The sequence below is a fragment of the Nilaparvata lugens genome, chromosome 1 (genome assembly GCF_014356525.2).
Source record: "Nilaparvata lugens isolate BPH chromosome 1, ASM1435652v1, whole genome shotgun sequence".
In the NCBI taxonomy this organism is placed as follows: domain Eukaryota; kingdom Metazoa; phylum Arthropoda; class Insecta; order Hemiptera; family Delphacidae; genus Nilaparvata; species Nilaparvata lugens.
In genome coordinates this window covers 78,247,168-78,263,001 of record NC_052504.1, presented here as the reverse complement: position 1 = coordinate 78,263,001, position 15,834 = coordinate 78,247,168, and the positions used below count along the sequence as shown (strand labels likewise).

The window sequence follows — 15,834 nt, the reverse complement described above, 5'->3', positions numbered from 1 at the left end:
AATAATTGTTTAAATTTAAGTGTTACCAAAACCAAGGTGCTACATATAACCTCATCCTACATGGAAAGACTTAGGGAACCCAAAATTAAGCACCGTTGCTGTGAACGTTTCCAACTGCAGGAGCAAGAAATTTTAATTTGTACAACAGATTGTCAGTTCCTATCAAATTGTATAAATTATAAATATTTAGGAGTAACAGTTGACAGCCATTTTGGTTGGGATTTGTAATATCACCGTTCATAAGTTACATCAGGATATTAAATATAGGTACCGATACTTTACCTTAGGAACAGGTGAAAAACTATCAAACCAACTGGACAAAATTGATAGTATGCCAGATATTCATATAAAAAATGTTTGTAATAGACTCAAACAGGTAGCCTATTGGCCAAAATGTATTATATTGAAGATTTAATACCCAATAAAGTGAAGAGGATGATGTATATAGCCTTGGGAGAGTCCATTATGAGATATGGATTGCAAGGTTGGGGATTTGCTAGCAATGTTTTTCTTAGGAGAATATCTTCGGAACAGAGGAAGATTTAACGTTTGGTCAGCAATTCTCAGGGAGATATTTCATAAGAGAACCTTTTGAATAGATGCAAGGTTTTGAATATAAAAGGTATAGTTCTGTTTACTTTGATTTTAGAAAATTACTTCTGCAAAAAATATTTAGTTATGAAAGTTAATAGATATGATTTAAGGAATGAGAGGTATGTTGTTGACCGAGCGAAGTGAGGTCTAAAGGTGCGTACAGATTTACGCGCCGCGAACATGAGCAATTCACTTTTAATCAGCTGATGTCAAGCTTTTTATATCTTCCCGTTTCTGTAAAAATACAGATATAGTCAGCTGATTAAAAGTGAATTGCTCATGTTCGCGGCGCGTATATCTGTACGCACCTTTAGATTCAAGTCGACGGTTTGGCATTTCTCTTAATGTTTATATGTTGCGCATTTACGGCGAAACGCTGTAACAGATTTTCATGAAATTTGACAGGTATGTTCCTTTTTAAATTGCGCGTATATACAAAGTTTTTGTCAATTTTGCATTTCAAGGATAATATTAAAGGAAAAAGGAGCCTCCTTCATACGCCAATATTACTGTAAAAATCAGGCTGTAGAATTATTCATCATAGATCAGCTGTCTAGTGAGCTATAATACCACCCGTTCAAAAACATCGAACATCTTGAAAATGTAGCTTTCCATCAACGTTAGTAGACAGTTGTCTACTAGCTATGTCTTTCCATAAGCTGAGACCATGATTCTAGTTTAGATTTTGGAGTTATTGATAGAAAACATTTTTTTTACATTTTTCTTTTTTACTTTCCTTGCCCTATTACCATAGGTAAGGAATGTACTTTCCTTGCCCTATTACCATAGGTAAGGAAAGTACCTATTGCTTTCCAAAAAAAAATTAAGGTACCCTAATTTCAAGTTTTCTATACGTTTCAAGGTCCCCTGAGTCCAAAAACATGATTTTTGGGTGTTGGTCTGTGTGTGTGTGTGTGTATGTCTGTGAACACGATAACTCCATTCCTAATCAACCGATTGACTTGAAATTTTAAACTTAAGGTCCTTATACCATGAGGATCCGAAAATAAGAAATTCAATAAATTTGAATTCAAAATGGCGGATAATTACTAAAAATCCATGTCCTTCACGGTTTTCTCGCAAACGGCTCTAACGATTTTCTTCAAACTTATACCATGGACTAGCCGTCAGGCTCACTTCGCTCGCCATATCCGTCTAGCCAGGGGGCTCCACCCCCTGGACCCTCTGGATCGTCCAAAAATAAGAAGAAATAAAGCTGAGAAAACGCTAAAACACGCTGGAAAACGCAGATTTTGGGCGTATCTTTGGAAATTTTTCCAAATTCGTTCTTAGTGCGCCTCTAAAGGGCCAACTGAACATACCTACCAAATTTGAACGTTTTTGTTCCGGTAGATTTTTAGTTCTGCGAGTGAGTCAGTCAGTCAGTGAGTGAGTGCCATTTCGCTTTTATATATATAGATAGCTATTTATGAGCCCTATCAACTGACATGAGTCTCATTTCTGGGAAAATTGCAGGAGCTCCGTAATATTCTTGAGAAAAATGATTTACCTAGATATTTTATTCACTGTAAGATATTTATGTTTGCAGGTGATTTTTTGTTGATTTTCTCTCATAAATCGTTAGATGTGGCCGAAACCCGGTTACAACATGATACCAATACTCTAGCTAAATGGTCTCATAATAATTGTTTAAATTTAAGTGTTACCAAAACCAAGGTGCTACATATAACCTCATCCTACATGGAAAGACTTAGGGAACCCAAAATTAAGCACCGTTGCTGTGAACGTTTCCAACTGCAGGAGCAAGAAATTTTAATTTGTACAACAGATTGTCAGTTCCTATCAAATTGTATAAATTATAAATATTTAGGAGTAACAGTTGACAGCCATTTTTGTTGGGATTTGTAATATCACCGTTCATAAGTTACATCAGGATATTAAAATATAGGAACCGATACTTTACCTTAGGAACAGGTGAAAAACTATCAAACCAACTGGACAAAATTGATAGTATGCCAGATATTCATATAAAAAATGTTTGTAATAGACTCAAACAGGTAGCCTATTGGCCAAAATGTATTATATTGAAGATTTAATACCCAATAAAGTGAAGAGGATGATGTATATAGCCTTGGGAGAGTCCATTATGAGATATGGATTGCAAGGTTGGGGATTTGCTAGCAATGTTTTTCTTAGGAGAATATCTTCGGAACAGAGGAAGATTTAACGTTTGGTCAGCAATTCTCAGGGAGATATTTCATAAGAGAACCTTTTGAATAGATGCAAGGTTTTGAATATAAAAGGTATAGTTCTGTTTACTTTGATTTTAGAAAATTACTTCTGCAAAAAATATTTAGTTATGAAAGTTAATAGATATGATTTAAGGAATGAGAGGTATGTTGTTGACCGAGCGAAGTGAGGTCTAAAGGTGCGTACAGATTTACGCGCCGCGAACATGAGCAATTCACTTTTAATCAGCTGATGTCAAGCTTTTTATATCTTCCCGTTTCTGTAAAAATACAGATATAGTCAGCTGATTAAAAGTGAATTGCTCATGTTCGCGGCGCGTATATCTGTACGCACCTTTAGATTCAAGTCGACGGTTTGGCATTTCTCTTAATGTTTATATGTTGCGCATTTACGGCGAAACGCTGTAACAGATTTTCATGAAATTTGACAGGTATGTTCCTTTTTAAATTGCGCGTATATACAAAGTTTTTGTCAATTTTGCATTTCAAGGATAATATAAAAGGAAAAAGGAGCCTCCTTCATACGCCAATATTACTGTAAAAATCAGGCTGTAGAATTATTCATCATAGATCAGCTGTCTAGTGAGCTATAATACCACCCGTTCAAAAACATCGAACATCTTGAAAATGTAGCTTTCCATCAACGTTAGTAGACAGTTGTCTACTAGCTATGTCTTTCCATAAGCTGAGGCCATGATTCTAGTTTAGATTTTGGAGTTATTGATAGAAAACATTTTTTTTACATTTTTCTTTTTTACTTTCCTTGCCCTATTACCATAGGTAAGGAATGTACTTTCCTTGCTCTATTACCATAGGTAAGGAAAGTAGGCCCTATTGCTTTCCAAAAAAAATTAAGGTACCCTAATTTCAAGTTTTCTATACGTTTCAAGGTCCCCTGAGTCCAAAAACATGATTTTTGGGTGTTGGTCTGTGTGTGTGTGTGTGTATGTCTGTGAACACGATAACTCCATTCCTAATCAACCGATTGACTTGAAATTTTAAACTTAAGGTCCTTATACCATGAGGATCCGAAAATAAGAAATTCAATAAATTTGAATTCAAAATGGCGAAAAAAATGGCGGATAATTACTAAAAATCCATGTTCTTCACGGTTTTCTCGCAAACGGCTCTAACGATTTTCTTCAAATTTATACCATGGACTAGCCGTCAGGCTCGCTTCGCTCGCCATATCCGTCTAGCCAGGGGGCTCCACCCCCTGGACCCTCTGGATCGTCCAAAAATAAGAAGAAATAAAGCTGAGAAAACGCTAAAACACGCTGGAAAACGCAGATTTTGGGCGTATCTTTGGAAATTTTTCCAAATCCGTTCTTAGTGCGCCTCTAAAGGGCCAACTGAACATACCTACCAAATTTGAACGTTTTTGTTCCGGTAGGTTTTTAGTTCTGCGAGTGAGTGAGTCAGTCAGTCAGTGAGTGAGTGCCATTTCGCTTTTATATATATATATATATAGATAGCTATTTATGAGCCCTATCAACTGACATGAGTCTCATTTCTGGGAAAATTGCAGGAGCTCCGTAATATTCTTGAGAAAAATGGCGGATAATCACTAAAAAATCATGTTTTTCAAGGTTTCCTCGAAAACGGCTCTAACGATTTTCTTCAAATTTATACCATGGATAGCTATTTATGAGCCCTATCAACTGACATGAGTCTCATTTCTGGGAAAATTGCAGGAGCTCCTTAATATTCTTGAGAAAAATGGCGGATGATTACTAAAAAACCATGTTTTTCACGATTTTCTCAAAAATGGCTTGACCGATTTTTTTCAAATTCATACTCTACTGTATAGTTATTTATCAGCTCTAACAACTGGCATGAGTCTCCTTCCTGGGAGACTAATGGGGGGTCCACCCCATCCTTGAGAAGTGGACTTTGTAACATCCTTCTCGTGCATGAGGTAGGTAGGTAGAGCAGTTCATAAAAAGAACACTTAGGCCCGGTTGCACAACAGCCGGTTGAATTTTAACCGTGATTAATTTCACGAGAACTAATCAGAGAAGGCGTTTTTGAAAAGACGGTTTCTCTGATTGGTTCTCGTGAAATTAATCACGGTTAAAATTTAACCGGCTGTTGTGCAACCGGGCCATAGTCGAGATATTTCATCTGTAGAACAGCTGTTTTGACGAATTTAAAAAAAAATCGAAATTCACAATTAACACAAAGGAAAAAGTACTATGAAAACAATTATATATACACATATACAGAAGTCTGATCGTAGTTTCAAATAATTATGTTGCCGCCAATCGTCATTATGTTATTCCCCTAAATTATTCTCGATTAAGAACGGGGCTTACAGTTCAATGAGCAAGGAAAGTTGTGTGAGTGTACCACACCAGATTTTTAATCTGATGATCAAAATTGCAACAAATATTATTGATAATATTATTATCACCTAAAATTGAAAATAAGCTCGAAATTCGAGAAAATAAGATTATTCAATTGCAAACTGTTGGCAACTGTTGATTCGATTAAATCATTCACTATGAAGAGATAGTAGACTTCGTGTGTCTGCAGCGCTATTGTCCTGTCACCAGCTTGCTCAGATCTTAGAAAAGTAGACTTGAGATGCGCAGGAACACTAGCGTCAGTTGATCAATTTTCATAACGGCAAGGAAAGTTGTGTGAGTGAACCACACCAGATTCTTTATGTATTTAAACACGACAAACAGTCAACTGCATGTTGACTGCATGTCGTGTTCAAATACATGAAAAAGTGTGTTAATACAAAGCAGCTCGGAATGGATCAAGAAACCATCACCTTTAATGTATTGTATTGTTGTAAGCAATTTCATTTTATTTTTTTGTATGTAAGTTCAGGTTGACTACCGGTATACATTATAACACTTTTGAGAACTAAGCAACAATTAATTAGTTTATATCAACTGTTAAGTAATAAATTCTTGTAAAAATAACGTTCACTGATGTGTATATTTGAATTTAATGTTTTGTATAATATGTACCTTGTCAAGCAGACTCTTTGAGGTTCGCTTAAGGTAGCTTATTTATTCGATACCTAAACTTTTTTCTATTCTATTCTTAATTCTATTTAGGTGCTAATTTGTAACTACATCCATCACTCCAACAATAACAATAGTAATTGTAATATAATAAGTTATTTTAAGTGAATGCTGTTTCTGTATGAAATGAAATATTAGTGAATTTTATTTATGCATTGTAATGGTACCCAATTGAATTGTATTTTAGTTCCTAGTTTTGAAAAGTTTCTTTTTTAACTGATTAATTGACGTATAACAGGTGGTAAATGTATAGTGAGACCCCATAGATGGTTAAAGATTTGTAATTATTATATATTTACAGATTGTGTATAATGAGCCTCATATCAAACCTTATTCTACCTAAACTTTGTAATTTATGTGAAGAATTTGAAACATTATTGTTTATGGAAACTGGTATTTTTTTGATCGGTTTATAAAGCTGCATTTACACCAGAGTTAATAACAGAATGTTAATCCTTATAGTTTCTATTAGATTGAACATATCTTATCTTATCATACAATCGTTGAATAATTATATGTGTTTGTCAAGTTGCGTTCAATTTAATAGAATCTATAATGATTAATTATTAATATTCTGTTAATAACTTTGGTTTAATCTCATAAAGAACCACCATTATAAGAAATGGGACTTGAAACGTATTTAATATGAGTTTAATTAAGTATAAATTGAAATTTTGTGTAAACTGACACCCTGCAAATAATAGAATTTTAAAACAGTTTTAATGAGTCTCATGATTAAAAAACTGCAGCAGGGAGGAAAAAACACGTTTTTCTGTGTCTGCAGTCAACGTTAGTAGATCTGTCTACTAACTTTGGTCTGCAGTATCATCAGAGACCGGCCCAACTAACAAAATGCTCACCTGTAGCTCTGTGTGTCAATATACTTTCGTATACATTGACAACGGTCAAATTTTACGGCAGAGTATTATTAATTTATCCTATTGTGTAGATGGGATGCTCTGAAAAACGTTCTTTGAACTTTTTTGTCATAGGTTTGGTATGTCGTTGACGTCTTTGCACAAGACTGACATTTCTGTCATCTGTTTCTTGTTTTCTTTAGTTTCTGTTATTAGTTATGTTTCATTATTTTTATACACTCTGAAACGTTATTTATTATAAAATACTCAATTATCTACTCTATTGGGTGTGAGTACTATAATTTATCATAGGATAGAAAATAAGCAAACTTTCTTCAACATTCTAAGTTATGATCAGATTACAATGAAAGGATTGAAAGCAACTTGTATGAATAACTTCAGTTAACTTACATTCTTTCCTGGACAAAATGTAGCCTATTGTGTATATTTTATGAAAATATTGCAGAATATTTACAAACAAATCAAATTAAATATGTAGTTATTAGATTCATACCACTTAAGATATTTGCCTTCGTCACATCTTTTATCCATGACAATGGACAATATTGGAATGAATTTCACTTTTAATTTTTGAAATATGTCCAATATAATTATTTCTTAGTTTACAATGAATGGCACTTATTAAATTAAATTTTGCTTGGAGTTGTAAAGGATTGCAATTAAATACAGATACCATAATGTTATTCAAAAACTTGAATATATTAGTATTGGACAGTAAACTGCTCAAGTAGGCTACCGTAAACCTTACCATTGAGTTTTTCTAAAATATAACATGTACAGTATTTACTTGAAATTCATCACTTCCCATATTTCAAGTTTTTCTAAGCGCTAGCTTACTCTTATAACTGCATTTGCTAATGTGCCACAATTTCATATTTTTATTCATTCATGTGATGAATGAATTACCGTACCGTATTCAATTTGTTTATTTTTTAACTTTTTTGTCCTTCCGTCAATATTGATATAATACAATAGTACCTCTTGTCTCTTGTAAGAGAGTTTCAGTCAATTGCAAATAAATTGAAAGCTTTGGGTATCATAATAACTCAAATGTTTTAGTAGATGATAAATTATAAAACTAAATTATATGATGCTTTACGTTTACAATAACTTATATAGGTGTTATTGTCCTGAAACGAAGACTAGTAAGCTGGTATTTTCAGAATATTCCATTGAAATTACAAATTGTAGTTGAGAGTTATGTCGAAAAACAAAAATTGAAAAGTATTAAGCAGAATTTTAAAAAATCTTTATTTTTTCCAGCAGTCTACCATCGATTCCTCAATGTTTTAACAACAATGCTCAAGAAAAATTGAGGAAATTGACTGCTGATGCGACCAGTATTTAAAGCACTACCTACTATTTGTGAGTACGCTATTTTCAAATTTATTCATTGTATTTAAAAAAATAATACCACGTAGAGTTTTCATATACCTATCATCTAGAATGATTGAATCTATTACCTATTTAAATTTTAATCGACTGTCGCTTCAACAACTACCTGTTTAGCCCCTATATTTATGACCATAGAATAACAACCTATATTGGTTATAGATTGTTTATTCTATGCTATCACTAGAAGTAACTGTTTTCAGACCCATGGGAGAAAAATAAGTGCTTTATTATAGTTATAGGGAGTAATATACAGGTTTAGATGGAAATGGTTGAAACAATTATTAAATCAATTTTTCAAGTTCTTTTTCAGTTCTTCATCACTGTCAAAACTTTTTCCTGCTTTTGAGTTTTGTTGAGGGATGAGAGTTTGAAGAGTCCAAGAAATTACAGCGAGCAATAGAGAATCAGCGGCATGGCCATTCTTTAGAATGGTGCCATTCTCTTTCACAGTAGTACCATACCTCATGTGGCTTCGCTGATACAACAACTTCTAAGCCAATATAAGCGGAAAACTTTGAACCAACCACTATGTTCCACTATGATATAGCCCTTCAGATTTTCATCTCGTTACAAAACTTTGGCAGGGAATAAAATATTTGATAGTGATGAGGAACTTAAAGAGGGCGTAACTATTTATTTTTCCTACAGATACCTTGAAAAGTGACTATCTCTGCACTGATTGCAGGCTGCAAAGAATCACTTTCCAGCACTAGTGCGCAAAGTAATACTTTGCGTACTCCAGATTTGTAGCATGACAACACAATGAAAATTATTCATATAATTTTGACAAGATAAATATTTAAAACTAATTGATAAATTATTAAAAATTTAAAAATATAAAAAATTAGGGTAAACCCTATCTGGATGGGGGCATGGGACGGTCAAGCTAGAACAATACAACTGCGAGACCCTTTGGCAGGTAGATTTAGCACATTTTCGACCCTTGTGCAATAAAGCGTATGCCCCCATCCTGTTAAGTTTAGTGACGTTATTCCACACTTAGACTTTTACTGCGGGATTCCCATTTCCGTGTTCTGTACAGGTCCATCAAAGTTATAATTCAGGTCCATCAAAGTACTAGACAGTCTATACTCTGTAGCTCTTGGGGTAACATGGAGTTCTTGCAGAGCTTATCAAGATACGACACAGATCTAAACCGTGAAGGCATATACCAGTTTTTATTGATGTACAATCGAATTGCTAATCAAAGGATATTATGTTCGTCGTGTGGTAAAAACCAAACCCTGCAATTAAATGGTGTGTTTCACCACAAAGTAGAAGGAATTCTTCTCTGTGGTTTCACGCAATAAATGATTTTAGTATATAATGATTTTATAACTCATATCAGGTTATCAGAGATGTACATATAGCTTCAAAACAGAATTTTCAAGTCATTCTTATTAAATTTAGAAAAATAGTTGAATTCCATCATTATGGAACACAATTCTGAGCCTATCAAAGAACTAATTTCCTTGTGCTAATTGATATTTTTTAAACGATAAAAAATCGAGTTTTTATGTCGAGTTGTAAGTTGCAGACCAGAGTGGATGGGGGCAGACCTAAACCTATCTGGATGGGGGCATTAAGAGATCTATTGTTTGATATTGGTTGAGAATTGACATGGGTTGACAGTTATTGTTTCCCATTCAACCAGCGTTGAAGGAGGGGTATTGTTCTCTCTTGAACGTTCCATGCCCCCATCCACATAGGTTTTACCTATTTAAATACAAATTATAAAATTCAAAAATTTTTACATTCAAAAATTTTAAAATTTAGAAGAAAACAATTTTTTATTGAATTATCAATTTTAAAATAAAATTTGTTATTAATTACTAAATCATACAGATAAACATTGGATTGATTTCAGGACATTCTACCCATAATTACTCACTTTTCATATTCAATGGTAAGTGTAGGAAAAATTTAATGTAAAATACGTGCGTAAAGTTCCTTTGCTGCACTCAAGAAACCATTTCGCACTCCCCTAGGGCTTGGTGCAGCAAAGTGTCACTTTGCGCACTAGTTGCACAAATAACTATTATAACTGCACTGGATGCTTCAGAAAAGACGGTATTTGAAAAACTCGTCACAAGCTACGGTATGATAAATGTCTGTATTTGCTTGAAGATTGAGTTATGTAGAGGAATGGTTTAGGGTAGGTACTTTCCAATAAGAATGCTTATAATTTGAATTGATTTGATTTTGATTTTTAATTTTTTATCTTATTTGCTAATTTTCTATTCACAAACGAATAGGCCTACTATTTTCCTTATGACTCTCGGAATTCTGTTACAAAGCATACTATTGTTTCGATGAAGGTTATAACAAATAATCAATAATTTCATTCAATTCAACACAAAATATACAAGATATCAAAATACAAATTTCTTATTAAAAACAAAAAACAGGTGGTTTCATGATGGGTGTGCTGAAAAGTAAGAAAGGAGGAAAAATACCTAGCCAACTTCGGTTTCCCATAGAAGTATAGAATGGTAATAGAATTGTATAGAAATTCGACTGAGTCATTGTCAATATTGTAGAACCGTTCCATAATTGAATAAAAACACACATATGTTGTCAAATTTTACACAGTTTTATTTGGTACACGACCATGGTTTCGTAACCACACCGGTCACATTTTCAAGTTGGCTGAAACTGTGTAGAATTCTAAAACTGTGTAGAATTTGACAACATATGTGTGTTTTTATTCAAGAATTGTATCTAGGGTATAAAAGTAAGGAAATGAACAATAATTTTGTTTTTAAAGTTTTACATTTTTTTGTTGAAGTTGAGCAAAATTTTTTCTTGGATTGTAACATTTCTTGTGTCGTACGACAAATGATTCTTGAATTGAATTTATTGTTTTACAAAAATAATTCAGATTTAGAAAAAAATCAGTAAATGTACTAATTTAAAGAAGATTATATTCGCATAGGAAATATAAAAATTTAATTTACACATATAACTTATCTATGATACAGAGAAGTAGGATCACTATTACAGATAACTACCAATATTTAATAGCTTTGAACAATACAATATCAAAACTATTGAAATAGAAATAAAAAACGTATTCAATATTCAAGCTCAACTATTAACATTCGCACGGGAAGGGAAACACACACACACTACACACTTGAGCACACACATGAGTAAATGAAATTTCAAGGCGTTACACATACTACCACAATCTACCACATTGATAGTCATTCAGAGATTCCAACTATTCATGCAGCATTTTCTTGGTATTTTAGTACAGTACAAGAACCTGGTTGACTTATATGGGGGGGGGAGCATTCCGCAAAATCATATTAATTACCTAAGAGACATTTCTGTCGCAAACAGTTCGCGAAATTCTCTCTAAGCTGGGATGTAGAAGATGACTGCTTCTAGTCCTATGTTCATGTTGGGTTGGAATATTTAAGTCCATTTCATTCTTAATGCATACATTCTTATATATCAGCATTCTTATCTAATTGCAGCTGCTGGAGTGTGAGTTGAGAGGATATAGCTGAAAATGGGAGACATTTACAACACAATGGAAAGTAGAAAGGACGACCTGTCAGTGCAGCTGTCGACCAGCAGTCTGCAGCTGCCGATGGGCGACGGGGGTGGCGGGGGCGGCTACATGGGGGTGGGGATGGGAGATGCGATGAACCGGCCGTCACCGCCGCTGGCACTGTTCTACCCACAGCTGGGCTACGAGATCCATCCATTTCTGCTGTCACAACACCACGCGCATGCGCGTCACCCTAACATGGCCGCCACCCCCTTCGAGGAGGCAGACGACGCGAGTCACCTGCTCGACAACGAACACGCCGTCTTCGGCGCCCCCAACATGCTCGAGGACCCCCTGCGCACCCCCAAGCACAAGCCAGTCAAGCGCAAGCCCATAGAAACGCCCTACCCCGTCGAGCCTTGTGCCGCCGACTCCAACGCCGACTACGCCATCAAAAATAGGAAGATTTTTATCTGCAAACTGTGCGAGAAGACGTTCAAATTCCAAACATCGTTACTGCGTCACAACAACAAGGTGCACATCAGCAAATACCAGTGCCAGACTTGCCATAGGGTGTTCTCCAGGCAGGCTTACCTGGATGTGCACACCTCCAAGCAGGGCAGCTCCTGCTATCTGGGCAACTACTCCAACGCCAAACCACGCTCAAAACTCAACAAACTACCACCACCACCACCACTACCACAACAACAACAACTGCAACAATAAACCATTGCTACCAATCTCCCCTTCTATTATTCCAAGTGCAATTGCAAGTATTCTCTTTTTTACTCTAGTTTACCATACTCTATCGATTGTTAGTTCTTTTGTTGCAAGTTACTTTTAAAATCAAAATCTCTCTCTCCTGAGGTGAAAAGCACGATCAATGTCCTCAGATTTTAATTTGCTTGTTTAGGCGTAACGTGGACCAGTAGTTTCGTGGGGGCAAATTATTGGAGGTAATGGAGGTGTCGGACCTCCATTACAACATCTATTGACGTAGTTAATTGTTAGTCTTTGATAAAAGACCAAGATTTCAATTTTATATCGATTATATTAAAATAGATTATTTTACATAAAAATATTACTTAGTCTATAGATGAGCCGCCACCAAGATATAATATATTGTAAAAACATTCAATTGGGTTTGCTTACCAAAAATAGCTCTTTCTTACGTTATTGTTGTTAATTAGTCGGGAATTATGTTTATTGAGAAAATATATTAATTATACTGTAGCAGCTAGAATGAAATGTGCGGCTGTTGGCTTAGCGCTTTTTTATGAAATGTTAACATTTTTTAAGAGGGTCAGGCGAAGTGATTCGAATAAATTGAATGTACACATGTTACGTCACTGATAAAAATTTATTTTTTCGAATTTCAAATTTGAAAATTTTTATTTGAAAGTATAATTAATTATTTATTACATTGCTCACTTAGGAATGTATTTAATTAATTTCACTTCTACCGCAATCTATGTAAGAAGCTATAAATAAATTTGTAAGTATTTCCAAGAGTTGAAGGAGAAGCGTCTTCCTTGATGGAAAAAGCTTCTTCCATGAGGTGATACTCTGCCTGCATTTTGTCCAGTCAAGTTCTAAAACTTAAACATTATATTATTCTATAGTACGGTAAGCAATTTTGGTTCCATTTATTATAACAAGAAGGAATTATTATTTTGTTTGTTGGGATAAATATGTATTATATAATGTATACTCCGTTGCATGTTACAAACATACATACATTCATACTGTCATAAATATTCATTCAATTTTTATAATTTCAGTTGATTAATATTTTGTTTTATATTCAACGTTTTCTTGGAAAAAAATACATTTTACAATCACACAACTGAATCTTGATGAGGATTACCTTTTTTCCTAATTCTAATGATATTCTTCATTATTATATCTATCTTCATATCTAACACATTTAGTTTTTCTATGCAATAAGGTATAAATTAGAAGCTGTATATTGCAAGTTGCCAAAGTAAAATGCCAAGGAAACACACTCGACACTTCATGAAACAGACATTTTCACAAAAAGTTTTATGCAGTTTGTTGAAGTTTTGCGGTATATTGAATTTGATAAATTCAAATGAACTTAAGACAGTTCATGTAGGATAAATAAAACAAAGTTGAAGTCTTCCCAGAACACGAATTAACTGAAAACTTATCATTGAAGGAAAATTACAAAAAAACACTGACACACTATTTAAAATAGTGCCCTGACATTGTAGCACAAAAATTAAGATTGGTATCTTCTGCCATTCAACTCTCCTTGAAAAATATTTCTATTCAATTATTTTTTGTTGTTTGAAAATCCTTGATTACCATTGAAAACTGTTTTAAACATTCCTCTTGCAGTGCATTATTTATTGAAATCCCGTGCATTATTATTCTTATTTTATCGTATCATTGGACACTATTTCTGTTATTAATTATAAGATTTTAAATTTAATGAGCGTTCTATAAATTTTTCTTAACTTATTCTTTGTTGTTGAATGGTCCTATTTCTCTGGCAGTATTACCAAATGAATTGAACATTCAAGAAGAATAGTAATTCTCAAGTTTGAATATATTCAATAATTGATGTTATATTGGAAATCTTGTATATTTATGACGGGTTTAGCATTTGTTTCGTGTTTGGAGACATTCTTGTTAGAATAGTTTTTTGTAAAGCTAATTTTTATCATTAGAAAACTTTCATATTTGAAGCTAAACTTTCTTGTTGAAATAAATTTTTAACAAAATCACAAATGTATTTGAATTTCAAATGCATTGGTAACAATTTCAATCAAATTGAAAATTTCTAGTGTAGAGTTTCTACTTTTATGAATGATATGGTTTGAACATGTTCAAGAAATTAAAGACTGCTTAAAATTTTATAAGAATGTTGATGTGAACCAAAAATAAAATCATGAAGTGATGATTAACCAACAAACCAACTTTATTTAGAATTTTACATGTGTATAAATTATGTTAGTCTTGAATTTTACCTTACGGAGTTTAAAATATTATAAGCATTCCAATTATAGTATAGAAACAAAAGTTTAATGTACGAAGTTTTTAGTATCATCTAAATTCTAAATAAACAAAATTCATCTAATATTCAGACTTGGAATAAATCGCGTGCCTAATCATATAGCAATGCCATCAAGAGAAAATAAAAGTGAATGTTTTGTAACTCACCCAAATTTCTATAATCTATAAACTAAATAAACGTTTTATATTTTAAAGTATTTCAGAGCTTATCACTGTTGAATTTCTTGGTTGATAAAAAATGTTTCTAGGTACTTCTAATTAAAAAATCAGTTACCTTCATTTTTTAGAATGAACAATAATTTGTTTAAATACGAATGTACAGTTAATGAAATCTGTGACCAATATGAGGCTTTCAACTATCTGAAATTCCAAGTATGCTTTGGGCTCCACTGTGTCAATAATATTGTAATTTAAAAAAAATCAATCACGTACATGCAATGTACTCACTTATTATTACTTATAAAACATAGTTTAATTACACTATGTATGCTTTTGATATTAATGCAAGAACTGATATATTTTTCTTTTGGTTTGTTTTTCGAACAAATTTTAATGTAACTTATCGTTATACCAATGAGTGTATACCCATATACATTTCTATTTACTGTAGAATTATTTTGCCTTATAATTATTATGGTGTTATTATTGTATCTGTTCTTATATTTAGTTGGAAAAGTACTGATATATTCTGATATGAACTTCATGGATAATTTCTGCTATTATATATTTAAATATTATATAAACGTTTGTATTATGAGTTTTTAATAGCTATTTTCTATATAAATATATATTTATACCTATGAATAATATCCACATATATTTTTATGAATATTTCTTAACAGTACCGGTAGATGTTTTTTAAATTTTTTATCTAGGTTTAAATGTACGAAACGTACTACTTACTTGTTACCAAACAATAAATAAATGTTTTCATAAAAATTGTTATTTATTTTTTTATCGATTAATTTTATCCGAAATTGACATTTTTGAACTGGCATGGAATAATTTTAGAATAGCCTACATGTTTGCTCTCCTGTTGGCCTAATCTCTTCCTTCAAATTTGTTTTTCGATCGAAATTTTGTTCAGGATATGAATAAGTTTCGGTACACATTGTGGTCTAGGATTTTTTCATGTGTAACCCTTATCTTACTCTCACCTACTAAATAGTCCAGTCACCTGA

General features: G+C 33.2%; 1 protein-coding gene across 2 annotated transcripts; it reads left to right on the top strand.

Moving 5' to 3' along the window:
- The first annotated feature begins 6,831 nt into the window (after nt 1-6,831).
- Nucleotides 6,832-13,847, top strand: LOC120355554. 2 transcript variants are annotated; one of them, XM_039444105.1, is made up of 3 exons: nt 6,832-6,988; nt 7,987-8,085; nt 11,598-13,847. In XM_039444105.1, the coding sequence occupies exon 3, from the start codon at nt 11,633-11,635 to the stop codon at nt 12,338-12,340; it is 708 nt and encodes a 235-aa protein (XP_039300039.1). In that variant the 5' UTR covers nt 6,832-6,988; nt 7,987-8,085; nt 11,598-11,632; the 3' UTR covers nt 12,341-13,847. The 2 variants fall into 2 exon arrangements, with proteins under 2 accessions (XP_039300039.1, XP_039300040.1); XM_039444106.1 differs by having other exon boundaries at nt 6,833-6,988; nt 7,984-8,085.
- Nucleotides 13,848-15,834: the final 1,987 nt, after the last annotated feature.